The sequence below is a fragment of the Equus asinus genome, chromosome 28, assembly GCF_041296235.1.
Source record: "Equus asinus isolate D_3611 breed Donkey chromosome 28, EquAss-T2T_v2, whole genome shotgun sequence".
In the NCBI taxonomy this organism is placed as follows: Eukaryota; Metazoa; Chordata; class Mammalia; order Perissodactyla; family Equidae; genus Equus; species Equus asinus.
Genome location: NC_091817.1, coordinates 18446809 through 18469460, shown reverse-complemented (window position 1 = coordinate 18469460; position 22652 = coordinate 18446809). Strand labels below are relative to the sequence as shown.

At 37.3% G+C, this 22652-nt stretch overlaps 1 protein-coding gene across 9 annotated transcripts in view; it reads right to left on the bottom strand.

Annotated features, from left to right (window-relative positions):
• Window positions 1-22652, bottom strand: part of CYLD (CYLD lysine 63 deubiquitinase) — a 70393-nt gene that overhangs the window by 5635 nt on the left and 42106 nt on the right. For all 9 annotated transcript variants that reach the window (XM_070500752.1, XM_070500753.1, XM_014827977.3 and 6 more), the window contains 11 exons: window positions 21376-21492; window positions 14111-14490; window positions 13072-13237; window positions 11999-12140; window positions 10596-10718; window positions 8766-8857; window positions 7872-7938; window positions 3434-3566; window positions 2534-2642; window positions 1593-1711; window positions 1102-1318 (listed from right to left, as the gene is read on the bottom strand). In XM_070500752.1, the coding sequence (XP_070356853.1) occupies window positions 1102-1318; window positions 1593-1711; window positions 2534-2642; window positions 3434-3566; window positions 7872-7938; window positions 8766-8857; window positions 10596-10718; window positions 11999-12140; window positions 13072-13237; window positions 14111-14490; window positions 21376-21492 (1665 nt within the window). The remainder of the gene's footprint in view (window positions 1-1101; window positions 1319-1592; window positions 1712-2533; window positions 2643-3433; window positions 3567-7871; window positions 7939-8765; window positions 8858-10595; window positions 10719-11998; window positions 12141-13071; window positions 13238-14110; window positions 14491-21375; window positions 21493-22652) is intronic.

Genomic DNA, 22652 nt, shown 5'->3' with positions numbered 1-22652 from the left:
CGGTTTTCAGGAGCCCAGGAAAGGCTGTTCTGGTGTAGCCTCCTGACAGCTTTCCCAAACGTCTGCAACCCCTATGCTTTGGAGGCCCCCTGTCTGAGGCAAATGCTCAGTGAGGTAGGGACACGTCTACAGACGGGGCTGTGCTGTGTCCCTCAAGTGTCTGGGAGCCAAGAAAATGTTGAGAACCCTTGGTGAAGAGCTTGGGCCTCTGGTCAAGAGGCTGCCACAAGGGGGTGTCCTTAGGAGACTGGAGCTTGAGAGAGTGGCTGAAAGAAAAACCGGGCCATAAGAATGCAGGAATGTGAAGTCACACCTTGCACCCCTGCCCAGGGCTCGTCCTCATCTGCACCTCCGGACAGGCAGGGGCGGGCTGTTTGACAACCGTTTCATTCCCGAGACCTAGGAGAGCCCCCGCACCTCACACGCACTCATCAGGTATGTGTTAAATAATGTCTAAGCATCCTAGAAAATGCCCCAGAAGCTTCAATATATTCCCCATCTCAGGAAGGATTACACACAGAATAGTTTATTTTACCAAAGAAGATATTTACTTCTATTCTTAGCTTTATCGTTTGGAAGACAACATGGTTTAGTATAAAAACATGAGCACTGAAGTCCGGAAGACTGAACTAAACACAGGCTACGTGACCTCAGGCACCTGAAACCTCAGCTTTAGTAACAGGAAACCAGGAATAATTCCCCACGTAAGGGTTTAGGTCTAACGACTTAATGTACTTCCCAGAGAGCTTGGCACGTAAGCACTCAGTAAACAGCCGCCACGGCTTGTACAGAAAATGAGAGGAGCCTGAAAGGAACAGAAGCTAAAGCCCAAAATAAAACCGCTCAGCCCTAAAATATGAATTTTAGGATTTTTTTTTTAGCAAAGACCATACATACGCATGTCAACATACCACAACACTATTACTCCTCAGTTTGGTAGCAGGGCTGTTTGCACTTCTAGATTTAAGACTGTGTCACCAAGATATTCCTGAAGGGCTTTTCACACAACCTACTTGATGACTCAGAACAGGCCACCCCGCTACGAACTGTCCCACAACAAACGCAAAGGGCGCGGCGTGCAGAAGAAAGGTTTCTAAATACCATCCCGGTCGGCCATGCTGTCGAAGAAGAGCCAGGCAGAGTCGTCCTTCCCGTACTTCACGAACGCAACATAGTGGCTCGTTTCTATGCAGAGGACAGCAAATAACTCCATCTTCTGGCAGGGGATGCAGCCGTGTCTCCAGTCCCAGTCGGGCAGATCTTTGGGAAGTGACACCGGGTTATACTGGTGATTCAGTCTCTTGGGATGAAGGTGGACCTAAAATGGAACATGAAGAGAATGCCATTAATGAGCCAAACTCCATGTTTCAAGTGAACCGCCTCCACTCAGTCTAGCTGAATACATCCCTGTAAATACCAAGTACTTCAGAGAAGTCTAAGTGAAGAGAAGACACATAAACAGTATCACTTAATTACGAATTTTTTAAACTTAATTATGATTTTGACAGCCTTTCAAAATCTTAAATCTGTTTTCAACCAAAAATAATTGACTTTTTACTAAAAGAACAACCATCCAACAAAGTCAAACTTACTTGAGTGTTGCAGGTTTTACAAAACTGCTTGATTTTTCCGGCAGAGATGTCAGGATCATCGTAGCACTCTCTACACTCGTACATGGCGAGCCCTCCACAGATGCGGCACTGCCTGGGGGCTAAACGGTGGGAGCGGAGGGTGGTTAGGGGCTTTCAAAGACCCATTCTTTCATTAAAAACATTCAAGAGAAAAGTCAAGCTTTAAAAAAGATAATGTTCATGGACTCAAAGAAGTCTACCCCTTCCCATCTCCATAAACTTTATGTTGGATTCAGGATATCTTTAAAGACATTTTCTCTGACCAAATGACAATTTTGTAAAATAATAGACTCAAGAGTATTTCCTCCCAATGAAATAATGTCTATTGATGAAAACTCCAAGACACAAGAAAGTATAAAGAAGAAAACTGAAAGCATCTACACTTTCAGTTAGCAAGAGATAACCACTGTCAATACTATCGTGAATTTTCTCCAATAATTTTATATCTGCATATTTACAGAACTCTGTGTGTGTGTGTCCACATTGTGTGCAGCTCCTCGTGTAGAGAGCATCAACATACCTTTTCACTCAATGTTACATCATGACTGCTTCCACACACACTGGTCTTCAAAAACATGAGCTTTAATGGCAGCAGTTTTGTTGTACAACTACGTCATAATTCATTTAACTACTCTCTTCTTTTAATACATAGATTGTTTCTAATTTCTTAGTCATGTAACAATAAACATATTTACATACCAAATATTTATTTGCATGTCTGATTATTTTCTCAGAATAAATTCCTAGAACTGAAAGTATTAGCTTAATATTTCCAGGCTCCTCAGTTACTGAATTGCCTTTTAGAAGACTTGGATCCTGTTGGACTCTGACAATTAATGAGAATGACCTGACAGACTATTTTGGAAAAACAAACAAAACAAACTAAAAAATCTTATACTTACTATCTTCAAGTAAATCCGTTATATTTAATTCCAGAGAAGGAAAAATTTTTTTAAATAGTTTAAAGTCTTTTCCAAATCGAGGCATCTGAATAATCAGACATGATGGTGCCTAAAAAAAATATATATATTTTTAGAAACAATGTGCTGAAAAAATTTTTCCCAATAAAACTGAAACAGGTGTGGCTGTCAGACCAAGCAGTGGTTTCACCACAACCTCGATGGCCTGCACGACAGGACCCACACGTGAACGTGAAGTGTGGAGGCCGGGCTCCAAAACCCACCAGTCTTCAAACATTCCAAACCCATGGACACACAAACACCCAGAGGCACAGCAGGTCCACAGCTGTGGGCCTCTAATGAGACGACGGCGATCCAGAGTGACAGTCTACTTTGGGCTTATATTTAACAAAGGTTTTGAAAAAACTGTGTGTGCAAGTATGAGAAAGAAACTGTCAATAGTGTGAACAACACTATTCCTGAAATTTCAGTAAATAAATAACTGTGGCTCTTAGGGTTTTACTACAACATTCCTTCAAAAATGAATACAATAAAAACAAACCACAGGCATGTACTACTAAGATCATGAAGACACTCAGTAAACAGTAAAAGAAAAATCCTTTCCTTTTGCTTTGAATACTAATTTAAAATTTTCAAGATACCAACCAGCTTGCTATTTTCTTTGGCATCAAAAATCCAAAAGATTCAAGCTTAATTCTAAGTCACTTTCTCTAAGGACACAGCTAAAACACTCTATTTTTTAAATTTGTGTTTTGCTAACAGTTTGTTTCTAACTGTTCTCAGTGCAATAAAATTAACAGTTACTGAGTAGTCTTAATAGTTATCTTAAGAGCAGTCTTAAGAATACTAAGGACTTTCATAAAAAATATAATTATCACTAACCTCTGCAAATTTCAGGTTACTGTTGATAAAAGACCATTCTAACAACTGCTGAATTGTAGGAACTCCAACTTTCTCATTTTTTTCCATAAAAATTTGATAGAAGTAACAATCTTGTACTTTTTGACCTGCTGATCTAAAAATATGCAGGAAAAAACACATATAATTTATTTATGAAATGCTTAAATCAAAACATGAAGTTGTACCAGCAGTATTTGAGAACAGAAAAGCTATGAAGTTGATGGTGCAACTTTGGATAGTCAGAGCAACAGGAGAAAGAAAATAATTTAGATTCAATAACTAAACATACTTGCGCATAAGACCTTAAAAATGATTTCTTATTTTAGTTTTCATACTGAAAAGTTCCCTTAGTGATCAGCAAAAAAAATAATGGAGTAACACCCACAATCAGGAAGCACTGTGTGAACAGTAATAACCAGAAGTTAAAATCACTTGGTTCAACTTAACTGTCCAAATCTAGAGAGCAGCAAACTGCACGTAATGCTTGAAATGGGACAATAAATTCTTCTATGCCTGAGTGGACAGGCCCTTAGAGACCTTCACGCCAAACTTTTCAGTTCTAAATGAAGGCCCTCAGATCTCGGGAAGAAGAATCACTTCCCAGCATCTCAAGGCAGAGTGGGTCCTAACAACCACTTACGAGTCTTTCCATGAAGGCTGCCTCTTTAGATGGCCACTCGTTTATTCCACAAAGACCAAGTGAGCGCCTACTTATGCCAATCACGGTGTTATTGAACATTTTCCCATCTAAATATTTAACTATAGAATGCCATTATTTTTAAGACTAACTCTACCAAAAGGATTAGTGATCTTTAAGTTTACTATTTACCCTTTTAGCAGAATTTTTGGGTATAGAATCAGACTATTTATAGCTAGATTTCAAGACATTTTAGTTTTCATAATAAAACCTCAGCTACTCAGAGTCCAACCTTCAGAAACCCTCAGCTTCCCAAAGCAACTTATACCCTTAAATAAACAAAACTTGTCTGGTGATAAAGTAGAACATTCTTGAGAACCCACAACAAATAAAAACAAATTATAAAGAAGAAACCTGAAGGTTATCCCACATCAATATTTTAATTGGTTGTTGATACTATATAAGGCCAGCATTTTTCTATGAAAGCCAAAAGCATGAAAAAAATTAGTAGGTAACACCGAAAAAAAAAAAAAAGAAACTAAGAAAGCAGAAAGTAGTAGAGGTCAATACTTGCAATGATTAGAAATAATAAGGGTGACGGAGGAGGGGATGGTGATTGAAGGGAGCACCCAGTGGCGCACACTGAGAGCCAGAAGTGAGGATGTGAGACAAATGGCTTTGTGATACTGCGGCAGAAGAACTGGGAGGCTGGGGGGACAACCACCACTCAAACCCCATCACTAAAGCTTCCGAAGGCTAAAACCCTAGAGGAGTTAGCTGCTCACTAAGACACACATATACAAGAATCTCAACAAAGTTGGTGCTGTTGTCCAAAACTGTACAATTTAGATTGCCATTTGCCACTAAGAAAATCTAAGAGAAGGGTACAAATGTTGCATTACTTTAGGAAAAAACAAACATCTACAGAAAAGATAAAAACACTCATGTATTTGTACAATATTGGTCTATCTACTTTTATAACACAGACCATAATGGGCGGCCACTAAAATTCGCTACAGATTCTGGGTTATCTAGCACTATGGAATATAACACATCTGTGTTCTACAAGGAGAGGTCCTCAGTAGCACAGTTTGAAGATTGCCCCATGCCTGTGCTCCTCGATTGCAGATTTTATCCCATCATTGTTCGTGGAACGCTTTGCCTCTGTTCACTACCCTCTCGTTAGTGACTATGACTTCAGTTTCATCTTATCTTTCACACTTCACACATGATTAGTCATTATTATTACTATTACCTCCATTGTTACTGTTTTTTAAATATGAAGGCTTAATTTACCCACATTTACCAATATCTTGATTTTCCCTTGTTTCTTGCATATAACTCCTTTATTCTAAATTCAGTTCTGTCTTACTAAAGTATATCTTGTAATAAGTCTCTGAGTGGTAATTCAGTCCTGGTTCCTCCTGCTCAGGAATTGTGTGCATCTTTATTCTTAGAATTTAAGTCTGTCAAAAATTCTGAAAAATATCAGCTATTCTCTCTCAAAATATTGCTTTTTTCCCTACTCTCTTTAATGTCTCCTTCCAAAACTATAATTAGAATCTACCTTCCATGTCTCTTATCCTCCCTTATATTCCAATTCTTTATTCCTTTGGGCTAAATTCTAGGTACTTTCTTTAGACCTGTCTTCCAAATGAGCAATTCTCTCGTCAGTTGTGCATACTGCATCCAGTGAGGTACCTGTACCCTCCCATCCATATATTATACATATGGAGATATATTTTTTATTCTATTTCTGGGAATTCTATTTTTGTTTATTTGATTTTCTTTGTTACCCAATCTGCATTTATCCTCCATAGGCATCTAAGTCCTTTTGTCTCTTCAATCATTTAAGAATATTTTATAGTCTCTTTTAGACCGTTTTCCTATTTCAGATTTTTCAGGTACTCATGTTCCTACTTGTTGCATCAGCTGACTCTCCCTCAGTCAAAAAGAAAGGTCTGTGGAGGGGAAGAATGACACACACACAAAAGGCTAACTTTCAAAGTGTCTTTTTATAATCTTGAAGCCAGTGATTCTCAGTATGAAGAGGCTGCTGAAGGGGGAGGGGAGGCAGTGCACCTCTCAGGGGGTGCCAGAACTTCCCAGGGCCTCCTCCAAACTCGACAAGACCTCCAGACACTGAGACGTGTTCCCAGATGTGTCTGAGCCGTCCCCACCTCTGTGGGAACCACTGCAGTACTCATCCTATGTTACTACTGGGGGTGGATTACATCCCTATGGTGTGGTGGGCTTGGAAAAAAAAGAATGACAACTGTTTTAATCATCTGGAATTTATCTCTTCAAAATGAAAACCAAAAGGCCTTTTTTCTCCAAATTGACTACTAGATTCCCTACATCAAGTATTAAACATATATCTTTCTGTCCCCATTTGTGTTTGAAGGCTGACTTACCCTGAAATACCACATACAGTCAATTCTATTTCTGAGCTTTCTATTCAGTTCTATTGATGCATATTTCTAATTTTATGCCAGTATCACACTGTTTTAATGTCTACTGCTTTGCCTTTATAGCTTATAATAGAACTCTTTTTAAAAACTTCAATATTTTCACCTATTTCATCTTGTAGAGAACTTTAAAATCACTTTACTGAATTCCAAAAAAAGGTTAAGATCTTGCTTATGTGCAAATTATGTAAAAAATTAATATATTTAAGTTATTTAATATTCCTACCTGGAACACAATCTTTCTCACTAATTAATCAAATCATTTTTAGCTCTCAACAAGTTTTTTAAATTTTATTAAATTGACCTCTTGACATTTTATACTTTCATGAAGTATAAAATTATCCCTTTTCTATATTTGGTAGAAGATATACAGAAATGATATTAATTTCTATGGTTAATTTCTATATGGCCAAATTAAAAATTCTTTTAATTGTAGCAATTTCAAAACAATTTTCTAGGACTTTCTAGGTATACATATGGCTATTACCATCTTTGAATAGATAATAAATATCTATTCTTGATGTTTACATATCATGTCATATTTCACTCATTAAAACTTCCAAAACAATATCAAATTATAATGGTGGTATTATCTACCGCTCCTTCTTCTCATCCACCAATTCGACACTGGCATCAAAGGACATCACTTAAAACAGAGATGAGTAAGAGCACTTGTCTGTGGTTAGCTTTTAGGGAAGTAAATAGCATATTAGCAAGATTCCCAAGAGAGAAACCCAGACTGAAATGCAAACCTAGAAACCTTCGCAGCATTTAAACTGTGAAAATTAAACTAGCTGGAAAGTTCACCCATTAAAACATCTCACCAAGAACTTTACTGCATTAGACTCAAGGCTTTCATTCAGCCTCAGGGAGGAGAAAAGACCAAGTTACAAAACTGGGAACACGGGAGTTAATTAAGGTAATTAATTCTTTGAGTGCTAGGTAGTCAAAATTAGTGTTGTCACGGTGTTTGATTAGGTTAGAATAAGATTCTCTTAAAGGGTTCATGAATTTAAATTAAAAATTTAAATAAAGTTTTACAATAAAACGATTTGCAATAGCAGTCATTACTATGGTTAAAATTAAAAGCACAAGTTTACATTGGATTCGTTTTTCAAGTTAAGTATGATACTAAGAAGAACAAATCCAATTTAGTTTAACAAATTAAATTAATTTGCAGTGTAGGAACCTAACGTATTAAGATCCCTAAGCAAATACGATATTAAGTAATCACTAAGGAGATCGTTTCTACTGAATGATGGATGTGGAGATAATGACTATTTTTCCAAGACTTCTGTAACAATTTAAAAGTTACCTTATTTTTAACAATGGTTCTACCCTTAAAATATGATGAAACAGGATATTCAAGAATTCTTCAGGATCTAGGAAAAAACAGAAAATCATAAAGCCACAGATAAAATTTTCAAATCCTTCATTTTTTATTTATAACAGTCATATTCTTATACTGAATTCAATTTCATGATCAATATTATTTCAATTAAAATCATAGCTCTCAAGTTTTCCTAATGAAAATACAAATGATATTTAAAAGTTATGATAAAGTATTATGTTCCAATTTTGTTATAACATTGCATTTGAAAGGGTATAATAATTCACATATAGTGAAATAATTTTAAATTCTTGAGAGGTTTAAGATAAGTGGAATAAAACCTGAAGTATGACCTTGTTTTTTTCCTGCTATTTAAATAATTATCAAGTCTCTAAACATTATAGCTAGATGCACTATGCTGCTAACACATCCAAAGTCAGGAGTTGACTCTCTGAGTAAATAACCCATCAGCAATGACTAGATAAAACGCTGCCTCTGAAAGGTAAGCCAGCTCTTTTGTGACTCCCTTTACAGCAAGGGAAGCTAAGTGGGAAGATGCAGATGACTCAATGCCACCCTTCACCCCGGAAACGGAAACAATTCTGAATATCACTGCCGGACGGACAGGAAAGAACCCCTTACGTATTCATCCAATATACAGGAACCAGCCAGCTTTTTAAAGGAATTTATTATTCCACATCATCACTTTTAGAAGAGAGAAAACATTTACAGAAAGGGGAGAAAATTGTACGTCATATAGAAAGAAATTTCTAATTTAAAATAAAACCCCTAAAACTACACAGACACACATTTCAGCCAGTAATTTAGCATATGCTTTCAAGTTATTTTTAAGCATATCCTATAAATTAAGACAGTCACCTTTTTCTTCAGAGGTAAATCCTGATGCAGCCTCAACTTTTTCAAGTATTTTCCTCAATTTCATAATCTTTGTTGCACACACATATCCATATCTACGTTAGTAAAAAACTATTAATTAATTAATACTGGCACATATATTTAATTAATATAACATATTTCTATAATCACACATTTCTTCTATAACTCCAACATGTCATAAATCAATAGGCTAGACAATTATTTTGAAAAATACAATTATAGGTTTCTTCTTGAGGTTTGAAAAATTAAAAATCTAAAATCAGAATTATCCCAGACACATTATTATACCATAAAAATAACTGTCACATATTAATACAAGAAAAAATATTTTAAATTTATGATGACTGGTTTTTTAATATTATTTGCTTAAGAAATTAAAGCATTTACTTTATAAAGAGAATATACAATTTTGACAGAGTCTTTTTAATTCTAAAGGATAAAACAGCCACCAAGAGGAACGGAAAAAGCATTGCTAAGAAACTGAAAATCTAAAATATGCAATCAAACCAATCATAATTATGATACTTTCTCTCATTTTTGTCTGAATACAGGACACAGTACTGTCCAACACAGTTGGACAATAGTATCCAAATAATGTTCATTAACAGACTTATGGTATTTGGGAGACAAAGAAGGAAGTGGCAACACGTCTGAGAGTTTTGGATTTGATTTGTCTTGTTCTAACATCAATTATTTGGGGGGAAATAGACAATAAGTTTAAAAATTTGCATAAGACAAAATAGTTGAAGTAAAAATCAAGACTCATAATTATCTTAAAGGGTAAAAACTACAGTCGTTTTCATCATTTTCAGAATTTAAGGAAAATAAAAGATAGAAGTGGGAAAGTTTATTCCCTTAAAATTTACTTTCCAGGTCATGTTATATTAGGTCATTCTGAAGGCCCGCTACAGTTCAAGTATTCTGCATTTTTTGGTCAAAATCTTATATCAAACTATTTTTAAATTTTAATTGTTAAATGAGAAAAGTATGTCACAAAATTTAAATTCATCTGAATATGGACTTTAAATTATGTAATTTTTTCTCTGTATTCCTGAATGAACAGATTTGTTTTATGGTCTATCGCCCTAACTCTTCAGAACTTAAATTTTATAGTGTGACATTATCATACCATAACTACTATCACTTATCAAAAATCTTTACTAGCTGTCTTGTCCCTTGTGATTATACCATTACAAATTGCCTCCTGTGGCCAAAGAAAGATATTTATAATTCTTAAACTAGGAAATGACCAAAACATCACCTGTGTAAGGAAGGTGGAGGGAGGCCTAAATATATTCCTTTAACCAAAAAATATGTTAATAAAATACATCTCATCTGTTTCTAACACAAAAGGATTAAATACTAGCTATTCTATAAATAAAACTCCCCTTGCTCCTTTTCTTTCTGAAAAAATTCCGTTTAAGAAGCCAGCCTGTACCAACTGGACTAATAAACATGATGACTGTTAGGGGTGCTATTGGAATAAACTATTTCAGAAGATAAGAATCCCAAGTACCTCACATCAGCTTTCCTAAACCTATTGCAATTGCTAAATGGTAGTATACGTCTACCAAATGTTGTAATCATTTCATGGCATGCACTATGTGCTACACCTTGGCCAGATTTAATAAATTAAATAAGCTAAGACAGTACAAAGACCAAAAGGCTAAAAAAATTGTTAATACTTAATCAAGAGAACTAATTTTTACCCATTTCTTACTAAATGAAAGCAAGATATCAATTATTACTGTACCAAAAAAAAGCAAATAGGACAACATCCAAAGGCAGGGTAACTATGTATCTTCCACTTACATTCTCAGAGGGTTGACAATTTCTGTCCTCAGCAGCTCTTGAGTTTCACTGTAATATTCTACATCATTCTTTTCTTTGGGTCTAAGTAACACAGTGTCCAGAACAGAACTAAAAGCAAACAAGCTGCAAAATAGGATATTTTTCCTCATGTTACAAACATATTTTTTTGAGAAACAAATACTAAAAAGAATGTGAAGAGAAAAAATGCAAAGTCTGGAGAAAAATAACATACAAATTAGTGATTTTCATTAACACAGGTACCCAAGACCCCTATTAAGGTTCCTAGAGTTCAATCATCAGGGCCTAGAGGTCCTTCCAGGTCAAGGAGAATACTAATATCGACAAGGCAAGCCACAGGATAAAAACCTGCGTAGAGTATACAAGAAAACTTCTGCGCAAAAGTTGAAAGAGGGCCTACAAATCTGAGTCAAACTACCACAGACAGCCGAGGAGGACGTTTGGGAACACCTCCCAAGGCAAACATACACCCAAGCCAGGACCACTCGAGGTGTGTACTTCTCTCTCCCCATGCCCCTTTGCGGAGACCTCGATTTCTTTAAATGCCAAAATCACTTGTGAGTGACTACTAGTGGTAACTTTCTGGTATTAAAGAAAAAGAAAACTTGGCTAATAGAGATTTTTATCAGGAACTCTAAAGAATATGACATCAATTTCGTAAGGCTTGTTTTTAGCAACACATCTGAGAGACTGAAAGTATATTCTGCCAAAAAAAAAAAAAAGGCTCACCAATTTTTTCTTCTCCCTACTTTTAAAATTTTAACATCCCATTAACTTCCTCATTCTTATGACATGGCTGTACAGAGCTGGCAGGTTACACTCATTTTAACTGGCAATGTACTTGGTTCAAACTTCAGAGTGTAAAACTTCTTGCCAGGTTAAGTTGTTCCACTTTGGAATAAATTATATATACGAGAGCAACTGTGCTTCCACTGAAATAATTCTTTAAAATAAAGTAATTCTATGATTGCCTCTATCCAGTAAAACAAACACACACCAACCGAGGGCTTATTGCAAATCATGTTATTTGATATGTCCACGAAGATACTGTACTTATTCTCTTCTGTTATATGATTTCCCAGATACCCTCCGAATATCTGTTTCACTTGTAATGCTGTCACTCACCTCTCACTCGTCATTCACTACTTTTCTATATTAAATTTTTGGATATAGGCACATGAGACAACATTCAATACGTTCCAAGGAGTATATAATGAAATGCAAATCGCTTTCCTTCCCAGACAATCCCCAGCCACTCAGTTTCTCTATTCGGAGGTAGTCAGCAGTTGCTTTCTCTCTCTCTCTCACACACACACACACACACACACACAGGTGTCCCTGCCCCATGGCACTAGCTATACCTACTGCATTCGTTTTAAACTCACCAGAATAAGGTCGAGTCTAAGTAACAAGAATTGTAATGCCCCTGGATACCTTTCTTCTTTCCGATCATTATCTCTAAACCCTCTTTTTCCATCTTTGGTGGAGTATTTTCTTCTACTACTTCACTTAAGTAGCCGCCAAATGCTGAAAAGATAAAAATGAAAACGAAAAGAATTCTTTCCAACTACTACAGTATGTATTCCCATATATATTTCTGCATTTTCAAAGTGTATTTTTGTATTTTGATGCAAAATTTGTTTCTCAACTTAGAACTAAGTTAAAAGTAGGTTTTGGTTAATTGTTATTCAGCTTGGCTTGTAAAAAATGCTACTGTTCATTTTCAACCTCACCTCCTCCACAATTTAAAAAACATTTTAGAGTATTAAGTAATGTGTAAAAAGCATCTGCCAAGTAAAATATTTTGTTCCCCAAATACTCTATCATTTGTCTGAAGATGTTTCACTTTCAAGTTGGAAAAGAAAACAAAAAATTCTAAAGTACTATTTCAACTGTAATGAAAAATGTTTTCCTTAAAGATGGCTTTCCTATGCATACCTGCTTAACCCTCAGGCTGCTTCACCATCATTAATCACAACCAGAAAGGGACAGCATCAGGAAACTGCCACCTACTACCCGTGATGGGGAGAGCTGTCCCTCATCAATCGCAGTAAAGCCACCTATAAGAGTCCTGCCTCCTGGAGAAGACACGCTCACTGACGTACTTGAGCAACACACTGAGGGGGGGTCAGTGCCAAGCGAAGGCCAAATTTCAACTTCTGCTTCCCATGCTGCTGAATATTAAATGTCCGTATCAACAGGAAGAGAAGAATAAATCCCAGTATTTTTCACTTTTTAAGTCTCGAACACATTCTCCTAATACTTTTTTAAAATGTCTCCTCTTAGGGTAAGTGTAACTTTGTTATACACCAAATAACAATTTTTACTAATTTAAAAGCTTGATGAACATTGGCAGGAAACATATTTAAACTGCGTCACTGCCATCTGCTGTAAAATGGCATGAGACGAGAATTAGAGTCATGCCAGACTGCTAAAGAAATGAGAAGCACCCAAATACCTAGCGAATTACAGCGTTCGATCTGATTGGAAACCGGCTGCAGGGACGCGAAGCGAGAGTCGGGCCTGCAGCTCTTCAGTTTAACGAACAGCGCCTTCTTCAGGGCACAGGTGAAGTACCGAGTGCCCCGGAAGGTCCCGTCTGTACAGCCTGCACATTCGTCTTCCTGAAAACAAAATGCTTCCATAAGCATTATTCTGCACACTGCAAAGACGGTACACAAAGAACTAAGGTTTCTAAGATTTGTTCCCAGTTCACCCTTTCTCAGAATTCGCCTGTCCTGAGAACTCCATCTGGAAAATGAGCTGACTGATCGGTGCTGCAGCCCACAGCTAACGATTTACGAATTAATTTGCTTCTCCAGCATGAAGTCCTCACTGTGCTTCCTCTCAGGATGCACACTTAAACGTTCCCTTTAACTAACTCTCTGCACCATTTCCACGAGTTTCAAAACTAGGGGCGGGGGGGGGGGGGAGGCTATTTATGTTAACAACCCAAAGGGAAAAACAACATTCACTAGCATGCAAACAAATAAAACAAAACCAAGAGCTACATTTAAATAAAAGCTAAATGTACTCAAATTCTCCTTTCCTGATTATGGAATGCCAGACAACATGCTTTCCTAATCTCCAAAGCGAAAATCTTTCCCCATACCAAAGATCTCAAAAGATCTCTAAAAATGGCGATTGATCTTAAAGCCCATATGAATATTGGAACAGGCTGAGGGAGAGAGGCTGAGAAAGAAAAAGAAAAGCTGATAACAGATTTGTTTTCTTCCAGTATTCTGTTTAATATAATGAGCCCAAACATTTAGCCTAAAAATCTACTTTCACTCCTTGAACAAAGATCGACTAACATTAGAACAAGTGGGTGAGATGTTTAATGGGTGGCAAAGGAAGCTGGGCAACATGATAATAAATTTTTTCTCCAGTGATGGCTTTTTTGACAAATATAACACTTTGCCCAAAAGCATATAGTAGGGAAAAACCTGCACAAAACCCAGAGAGAGAATTGCAAGTTTTCGGTCAAATGAAATTACCAGTTCCAGCCCAGCTAGTACTTCATTGAGTCCTGGTGGCTGACCAATCCAACGGATGACCCCATAGAAAGGAGGGTTCTCTTTAACTTCAGCCAGTGAGCCCACTTCCAGACCATGTGAGTTCCCAGAAGACACGGCCAGTGGGGGACTCTCCTGGACAGGTGCATTGTTTAGCTCTCCCATCACAGACTGAACTGACAGAGACAGCGGACTGTGGCCAATACTTCCATTCGTGTTGGGCATCTTCGTCAGACTGAACGGTAAAGAGTGAAATCTGTTTTCACTGGATAACGAGTTCATGGAAGGAGGCTGCAGTGGTGGTGACGCATGGCCAAAGTCTGGAGATATCTCTGTAAGCGATTTTGCAGGGTCTTCAGCAACTATAAAAAATCATTCTTAATTAGAGAAATTTATTCAAGAATATTAAATATGCCTTACATCGCTAAAAATTAATATATCTATCTAGTCTAACTGCCTTCTTGAGCTCTGCAGTAGGATTCTCCAAAGCATCACAAACTTAATACCTCCACAACGGTGTTCTTGATTCTCCTCCCCACCTCCAAATTTATCTACCTCAGTAAATGGCACTCAACTGTTCAAACCAAAAAAATCTATTATTGATTGGTACCATATAGGTTATATTCTTTGTCCATAATACAATTAAGTTAGAAACCAATACCAAAAACTTATGAAAGATGCTTCTAAACAACTAATGAATCAAAGAAGAAATGACAATGTAAGTTTTAAAAATAAAGGAAAAAAAGAGAGAAAGAAAGAATGAACACTTGTGGAACACAGCTAAATTTATTTTGATAAAGGAAATTTATAGACTTAATAGTTTATTTTAGGAAAAAAAGGTAATATTAATGAACTCCACATACAACTTAAGAAGTTAGAACAGAAGAGCTTCCCAAAAAGAAATCAAGAGAGAAGAATAAATACAAAACCGGAAATTAATGAAAGAGAAAGCAAACATAGAACAAAGAGAAGCAGAGCCAGAGCAGTTTCCTTACAGTGACTGACACACTTGCCAGGTTGGCACTGCAGCTCTGTCGGGAAGGAATGAACTCCTTAATATACACTGTTGAGATAACCAACCATCTGTATTTTTTTAAAAATTAAATTGGATTCCTACCTCAGACTCTACATAAAACTAATTTCGAGGTGGCTTAAAGACAAATGTGAAAGGCAAAACTATAAACTGTTGGAAGACAGTGTAGAAGAATGTTCTTTACAACTTGATGGTAGAGGGAAATCTCTTAAACACACGTTCACAAACCATAAAGGAAAAGACTGACAAACATGACCACATTAAAATTAAGTTACTTGTTCATTAAAAGGCATCATAGTGAGAGTGAAACTATGAGCTACAATCAACGAGAAAATACTTGCAAGTATATCTGACAAAGGATTAGATTTTAAAAAGGTCTAGAAGTCAATAAGAAAAAAAACAAAAAAATTAAACTAGAAAAAATGGACCAAGTACTGGAAAGGCAACCTACAGAAGAATAAACCCAAATCACCAACAAATCAATGAAAAGACTCTCATCCTCACTAGTGGTAAATAGATAAAAGAAAATCAAAACCAACATGAGATAACATTTCAAAAGTTAGAGGTCTTAGCACATTAACTGTTGGTGAGGACGAGGAGCAAACGACACCCTTACACAGTGCCGATGGGAGTGCAAGCTGGGGTAACTGCCTTGGGAAACAATTTGGCATTATTTAGTAAAGGAAAGACGTGCATATCCCATGACCCAGTAATTCCACTCCTACTTATATACCCTACACATGTGTAAGAATGTTAAGAGCAAAGCTGTTAATAATAGCAGGAAAATAAAAACAATTCAAATATCCATCAATGGTCGAATGGATAATTACATCGTGGTATACGCATGTATTTCACAGCGATGAAATGGAATGCAATAGAATTCCATTTACTCTACAGCAATGAAAATGAATAAACTGTAATCACATTCTACACCTTGGATGAACCTTAGGAACAATGTCAGGGGTGGCTGTTACATAGCACGCACACATCTGATTCTTCGTATATAAAGCTCAAAAACACGCAGAACTAACGATGCAATGAAAAGCAAGAGAACAATAAACACTAAATTAAAGATGATGGTAGCTCAGAGGACAGAATGAAGAGAACGGCACTAGGAAGAGGCGCTGAGGGGATTTCAAAGGTAATGATAATGTTTTTTCTTAAAGTGAGTAGAGACTACATAGGTGTTCATTGTACTATATACCTCATTGTTCTTTATAACTTAGCCAGTTAAGACTCTTCGGTAGTGATATTTAATCTAAGATTGTTAAAAGCTATTCTTTTCTTTCCGAAATTCTCAACCCCCAACCCCAAACCCAAATCCATAAAGCAAGTTCTGTTGGTTCTATCTGCAAAATATTCCTCAAATTTGTGCACCTCTCCGCGCCTCTGCCGTCATCTCCTAATCCAAGCCGCCAGCGCCTTTCACCCTGTCACCCGTCTCTCACCTGGCTTCTCTGTCCCCTGCTTGCTCCTCTCCAATCTATTCACCATAAAACAACTAAGGGAGATATTTTTAAAATTTAAAGATCTCACATCACTCCCCTATTTAAAACCTTTTTATGTCTTTCCAGAATTCTTACAATAAATACTTAATTTCTTATCAAGACCTATAAGGTCCTGGATGATGTAGCTCCTATCTACCTATCCAAACTCATTTCACATACCTCGTTTCTTTGCTTACTATGCTGTAGCCACTCTGGCCTACTTCCTGTTCCTCAAAAGCACTTTCTCACCTCAGGGCCTTTGCCCTTACTATTTCCTCTGCCTGGAATGCTCTTCCCAGGTTCATTCTCATGATCCAGACCTCAACCCCAAATACCCTTTCCTCAAAGAGTATTTTCTAAACCCCTCTATGGTAGCTGCTTCCTACCAGTCACTAATCACCTTGTTCATTTCCTTCATCGCATATGTCACAAGCAATTATTACCTTGTCCATCTATACATTTATTGTCTGTCATACCAACTAGAATATAAGCTCCATTAGATCAGATTTCGGGGGGCCAGACCCACGGCCAAGTGGTTAAAGTTCCACTTCGGCCCAGGTTCACGGGTTCAGAACCCAGGCACAGATCTACACCACTCATGAAGCCACACTGTGGCAGCAACCCACCTACAAAGCAGAAGAAGACTGGCACAGATGTTAGCTCAGGGCTAATCTTCCTCAGAAAAAAAAAAAAAGAAGAGGATTTTTGTTAATCTTTTCCATGATTGAATCCATAGCACTTTGTATACCCACTAACACAAGAAAATACTCAATATTTGTAAAGAAAAAAAAGTGAATATATGAATCAAATGTTATAGAGAAAATTCTTTTAAAAGTGTAAGTGAAATTAAGTACAGAAACAATGCTCTTTTACACCTAAATTACTTTTGTTTTTACTTTAAGGATGAAGGCCTATTCCATACAAATTTCTTTACTTTATATGTCCCATCTAGGTCTTTATGACCAACATTCTTACATGAAATTACACGTTAGACCAGACTCTGGTAGAATCAAGAAGTTAGGAATATTCTACCACAATACAGAAAATGTATAAGAATGATAAAATTATAGAAATTTGAAGAATTAATGTTACCTAGATTATGAAAAAACTATGGTTTTACTAGTTTCCTTTCCTTGGAAAGAAATCAGCACATAGGAAAAGCATTAGCGTATCTGCCAGTAACAACAGGGGAAGAGAGTGGGGCTGTACCATAACCGCCCTGGACAGTCCCTACACACATCTAGAGGCCAGCAGGGCAGTGACTCACCAAAGGACCCTGCCTGTCCTTTGTGCTTCAGAACTCTCCAGAAGAATTTTTAGAAAATTGCGAACTGCTAACATATGGGCCAAATCTTAATGAAAGTAGTCTATCAGGAGACAGGACCTCCTGGAGAAGCATCACTTAAATAAGCTTCCTGCTCTGTGCCTAGCAAGACTTCTTGGGATCAAAGGCCCTGACTGCCTATCTTCACAACACCTACCCAAGCAGAAATGAAGGCATGGAGAAGAGAAAATCAAAGAGAGTTCCCTCAAGCAGTTTCCCATGTGAGTGTCTGACCTCATGCATGCAACAGTAGACTTGTACTGTGACATCTGTGGATGGGCACTATAACTAAGCCCGTGTGACAGCTAAAAAGTCATTATAGAGTTCTAGAGTACTCTTAAATTCTTTTGTTCACTTAATTTGCACACAATTATTCAGTCTAGGGTATACCAAGCCCTGTGCTAGGCACTAGGAACTCACAGTCTGGCAGAAGAGACAGGCAAGTAAACAAAACAGTTACAATGACACTTCACCTAATCTAGGAAAAGTGGGAGAGGAAAGGAAAGGCATTCAGGAAAAACTAATGCTCAAGCTGAGATTTAACAGATGGACAGAAGTAAACCAGATCATGAAGGAGGAGGAACAGGAAGAAGGTTTTCCAGGCAGCAGAAACAACATGCGCCAAGAAAAGAGAAAGCACAGCCCGTTTCAGAAAAGGTCCTGGTCCAGCATGGCTGGAGCAGGATTGCAAGGGAAACAACAGAGATGAGTAAGAGGTCAGCCAGAAAGAGTCCAACAGGCCAAAGTAAGGAATCTGGACTTTTATCATCAAGGGCTAGGGAAACATCAATAGATATTAAGCAAAGGAGAGACATGAGCAGATATATCTTCAGAAAAATCACTCGAAGAGTAATGTGAAGAGAAACACAGTGTGGTGATCAAAAGCATGAGCTCTGGTGTCAAAGAGATCTGAGCTGGAATCCTGGCATCACTATTACCAGCTGTGTGACCCTGAGCAAGTTGTTTAACCACTGTGACAACAGAGAAAGTAGAAATATCTACTTTATAAGGTTGTTATGAAGATAAAATAATGCATATAAAATGCCTAGCACAATGCCTGGCATGGAGTAAGTAGTTAAGAAATGTCAGCTGCAGTGATGGTGAAGAGGTCAATGATGATGATGGCTGCGATGGCTGCTATCGTTCAGAACAAATTTAAAAGACGCAAGACTGAGGCAGACAGACCAGTTAGAAGGTCTCTGTATTAGTCCAGACAGCAACAAAGAAAGGGTCTGAACTAAGGCAGAAATAAAGAAAAGGGGGAAGATTCTAGTGATGTGGAAAAGGAGGAAATCCAGAGGACTTGGTGACAACTGGATGTGACTAACAACAGAAACAGAGGAAGTCCAGGATGAAGCCCAAGCTTCTATTTCAGGCAACTGGACTCATTTCTCCATTTCCTTGCGACATAAAAACAACTCACTAAGGTCACCGATAACTTCCATTGACTAAATCCAATAGGTATTTGTGTGGTCTTCATCTTACTTGCCTTCTCAGGAACATTCATCAGTGCTGTCCATCCACTATTGGACCCAACACTCCGACAACCTCCTAGCTTTCCCCACATCCCTTTGGTCATTTTTTCTCTGTCTCCTTTGACGACTGCTCCTCCTCCCAGCCCTTAAGTTCCTCAAGGCTCAGTCTTAACCCACACCCTCCATCCCCCTCTCTCCTCGGGTGGTATTATTCACAGACTTTAACCACCAAACATGTGAGGGCAATCTACCAATTTGTTTCTCTAGCTCTTATCTCTCTTCTAAGCTCCAGAGCTGTATATACAACTGTCTACTTGACCAATCAGCTCTAGGAAGTTTAAAAGGCCCCTCAAACTCAACATATTCAAAGTCAAATTCATGACCTTCCTCCATAGTCATTTAAGTACGCAAGCCAGAAAACCAGGAGTCATCACTGACATCTCTTTCCTCCCCAGCTCTCACTTCCATTCTGTAAGTTCTACCCATTTCTTCCTAAAAATCTCTTACAGCCATCAGCTTCTCCCCATCTCTTCTCCAACAAGTCTAGTCCCAGCTGCTACAATCTATGACTGAGCCTTCCAACAGCCTTCAATGGTGTCCTTGCATTCACACAGTCCCTGCTTCAACCCTTGTCTACTCTGCAGCCAGAATGATCTTTTCAAAAGGCAAACTTGGTCATGTCACCTCTTGCTGAAAATCCTTCAGTGGCTTCCCATTTCCTTTTAATAGGGCACACCAGGCTCCACATGGCCTGGCCCTGTTTGCCTTTCCATTCTCATCTCATAAAATGTTATACCTCTCTCTGTTCTAACTTCTCCGGCTCTTCTTAGTCCTTGAAACACCAGGCTCCATTTTCCCAGGAGGCTTTTGTGTTATTCCCTCTGCCTACAAAGGCTCTTCTGTCCCTTTCACTGGTGCCTACCACTCCTCGGTAAATCTAAGCTCATGCCACTTCCTCAGAGAAACATCCCTGAGCCCCCTAAGTAAATACCCTTTAATATACTCTCAGAGCATCATGTGCCTTCTCTGCACTCAACACAACTGCAGTTCTGCATGTGTGTCCGTGATTCTTTATTAAAGTCTATCATAAACTCAGAAAGGACATGACCATGTCTATTTTTTCTCACCATTGTGACCTCGGTGCCTAGAAGAATGCCTGGCACATAGTAAGTACTTGATAAATATTTGTTGACTGGATGAACAAAGAAAAGAACAAACCAGAAGAAAATGATGTCCCAGAACCAAGGGAAGGTAGAGTTTTAAAAGTGAGTGCTTTAACTGATGATTGGATGAAGAAGATATAGTATATATATACAATGGAATACTACTCAGCCATAAAAAAGGACAAGATCGTCCCATTCACAACAACATGGATAGACCTTTAGGGTATTATCTTGAGTGAAATAAGCCAGACAGAGAAAGACGAACTCTGTATGACTCCACTCATAGGTGGAAGTTAACATATAGACAAAGAGAACTGATCGGTGGTTACCAGGGAAAAGGGGGGGAGGGCACAAATGGTGAAGTGGTGTACCTACAATGTGACTAATGATAATATACAACTGAAATTTCACAAGGTTGTAAACTATCATAATCTTAATTAAAAAAAAAAAAAAGTGAGTGCTTTAAAGATCAACAAAGACCCAGACAGAAAAGTCTTTAAACGATTCAGTTGATTCTAGAGATCTACCCTAAACAGATCAGTGAAGGGAAGAGAACAAGCTGCTAATACATTTTCTAAATGTTTTATTAATCTTAACAGCAGTGCAGTTCAAGTTGTGTACAATATTTTAGTTCAGCAATATTAACAAAGAATGCTCTACTCATTTTGTTTCCAAAAACTATATATATATTGGTGAAAAAACTATTTTTTTCTGATGAGTTAAAAGGAGAGGATCATTATAAAGAACACTAAAATTACAGATTACCTTCATCAATGTACCAGGTATTTTTTGATTTGGATTGTGGTTGTGAGTCAACGGAAGACCCATTTAAGGTATAAAACAATTCAGATCTGTTTCTATTTCCAGGGTCTGAGGTAGATCCTATGGAACAAGAAAAGTCCTTTTAAAAATAAAGTCAATATAGTCTGAAGTTTTTCCATAAGAGAAATTAATATGCATATCATGTTAAAAACTATTTATACAACCATCAGATGTATACAAACACAATATAATTTTAGTGTCTTCAGCTTTTAAAACTTTTGTAACCATTTTGGCAATGTCAAAAAGAGTCTTCCACCAAAGAGTCAAGATAAGAGGGGAACAGGAGTAAGTTAGGAAAAGCTCTTTTTTTTTTTTTTAAACAAACTGCTTGAAAAAATCATTTCAGGTACTATGCTTATTTCCAAACGTCAGAATCACCATTCCCCAATTTCAGCTGATGAATCTGTTGGTTCACAAATGTAATCTGTTATTTTAAAACAGCTGCTTTCAGAAGGTAATCTTCACATGTTGTTTACAATCAGTGCAAAAATTAAGTTGAAAAGATTTAAGTTTAAAAGTTTAAGTTTAAAATTTTAAAAGATTTAAACGTTTTGGAAGTGTTGGTCATCAAATTCCTTGCTTAATTTCCTCATGTCTTTGAAAAAGTGAAGCAGTATTATTTCTTATATATTAGATTTATTAAATATAATAAAGAGTTAGTGTAGGTATGTCACAGACATTTCAAGACATTACCCAGCCTCAGTATGAGAGTAAACGCCACAGTTGAGAACAGTGCACCAGGTCTCCAGAACCCATACAAAATCCGACTTTTTTTTCCAATTTAAAGCAGATAGTTCTATACTTTACACCAATAAGTAAGATCTGCTACAACACAAGTAACACACATGTCCTAAGAAAATCTTCGGGCTATTTCTATTTCCGTGACAGCAGCAAGTTTGAGCTATCCTATCTAGATCTATAGGTGAACATAAAAATACTATTACCTTTATATCCCCTTTAATTCTAAGTGCGCCAGGGTCCAAAGTCACATAAAATATCTCTTAAAGAACAATTTCCTTTCATACAAGCTGAAATTAGCTTTGTTCACTAGATAATTGAGGAAAAAATATTCTTCCCCTAACCCACATTTGAGCTAACAAAAATTCTTAGTTTTTTAAATGAGCTGTTCAGCTTGTATAACTACCACCCTATAAATTTACAAAATATGTGGACGCTAAAAAAAAAAAAAAGAGCTAAGAACTCTACATGTGTTGTGAAGG